General features: G+C 65.1%; 1 protein-coding gene across 1 annotated transcript; it reads right to left on the bottom strand.

Annotated features, from left to right (window-relative positions):
- Positions 1 to 167: 167 nt before the first annotated feature.
- On the bottom strand, positions 168 to 775 carry LOC103782372 (vang-like protein 2-B; the record flags this gene model as incomplete). The annotated part of the gene is made up of 1 exon (XM_008950141.1): positions 168 to 775. A coding segment is annotated over one exon (608 nt), but the record flags the coding sequence as incomplete, so codon positions are not given.
- Positions 776 to 949: the final 174 nt, after the last annotated feature.

The following is a 949-nucleotide window of genomic DNA, read 5'->3' as shown; positions in this document are numbered from 1 at the left end:
ACTTGTCCCTCAGCACTCCCAGATCCTACTCTTCACAGCAAGGTCCCCCCACCCCTTCCCTGCTCCACGGGGGTCGCCCTTCCCCACGTGTAGATCCCTGGACTGAACTTCCTGAGCGCTCCTCTCCACCCAGGCCAGCTCGGATGCATCCTCCCCCCTTTTTTTACCTGAGGTGTCCCACGTTGTAGAAGCGACTGGCCCCGTCGGCGGAGCGAACGGCCTTGAGGGTGAACTGGGGCTGGAGCTGACGGAGCTCCAGCAGCACCACGGCCAGGTAGTGCACGAAGAGCAGGGCGTCCACCAGCGACACCGAGTACTGCACCACCCCCTGGTAGCTCCTCTCCCGGGGGTCCAGGATCCTCACGCCGTAAAAAAGCCAGTAGGAGACCACCAGGAGGAAAACCAACACCATCAACAAGGCTCTGAAGACGAAGACTCGAGGGAAAAAGGCTTTGGGCCGACGGAAGAAAAGAGCCCAGCTGCCCAGCAGAAGGATGAGGAGTTTGAAGGCCACGGAGATGAAGAGCCCTTCGCAGGGCGTCCCGCAAGGCTCCAGCTCCTCCCGCCACAGCAGCTGGGGCAGGAGCATGAAGGCGAGGGGGGTGAGGAAGGCCAGCAGGGCCAGGGCCCCGGCCAGCGAGACGCCCAGGTGCCTGGAGCAGTCCAGGTGGGCGCTGTCCTCCATGTCCTTGGTGATGCGGGTGAGGTCATCGTGAGAGATGCTGTGCTCCGACGTCCCCGTCACCACCGTCGTGGTCTCGCCCCAGTTGTCGTCCTGGAGGGGGCGGAGGGGGGATGCTGAGGGTGGCTCCACGTCCCTCCTGTCCCACCCCAGCTCCAGCACCTCCAAACCTCAACGCCCGGCACGCCGCCCGGCACCATCACCCCCATTTAGAGGTGGGACCCTCAGCCCGGGGAGAGGGGTGGGGGGGACGCGGCGGGTGGGGTG

The sequence above is a fragment of the Merops nubicus genome, unplaced genomic scaffold (assembly GCF_000691845.1).
Source record: "Merops nubicus isolate BGI_N331 unplaced genomic scaffold, ASM69184v1 scaffold46151, whole genome shotgun sequence".
Taxonomy (NCBI): domain Eukaryota; kingdom Metazoa; phylum Chordata; class Aves; order Coraciiformes; family Meropidae; genus Merops; species Merops nubicus.
This window is presented reverse-complemented; position numbering and strand designations above follow the sequence as displayed.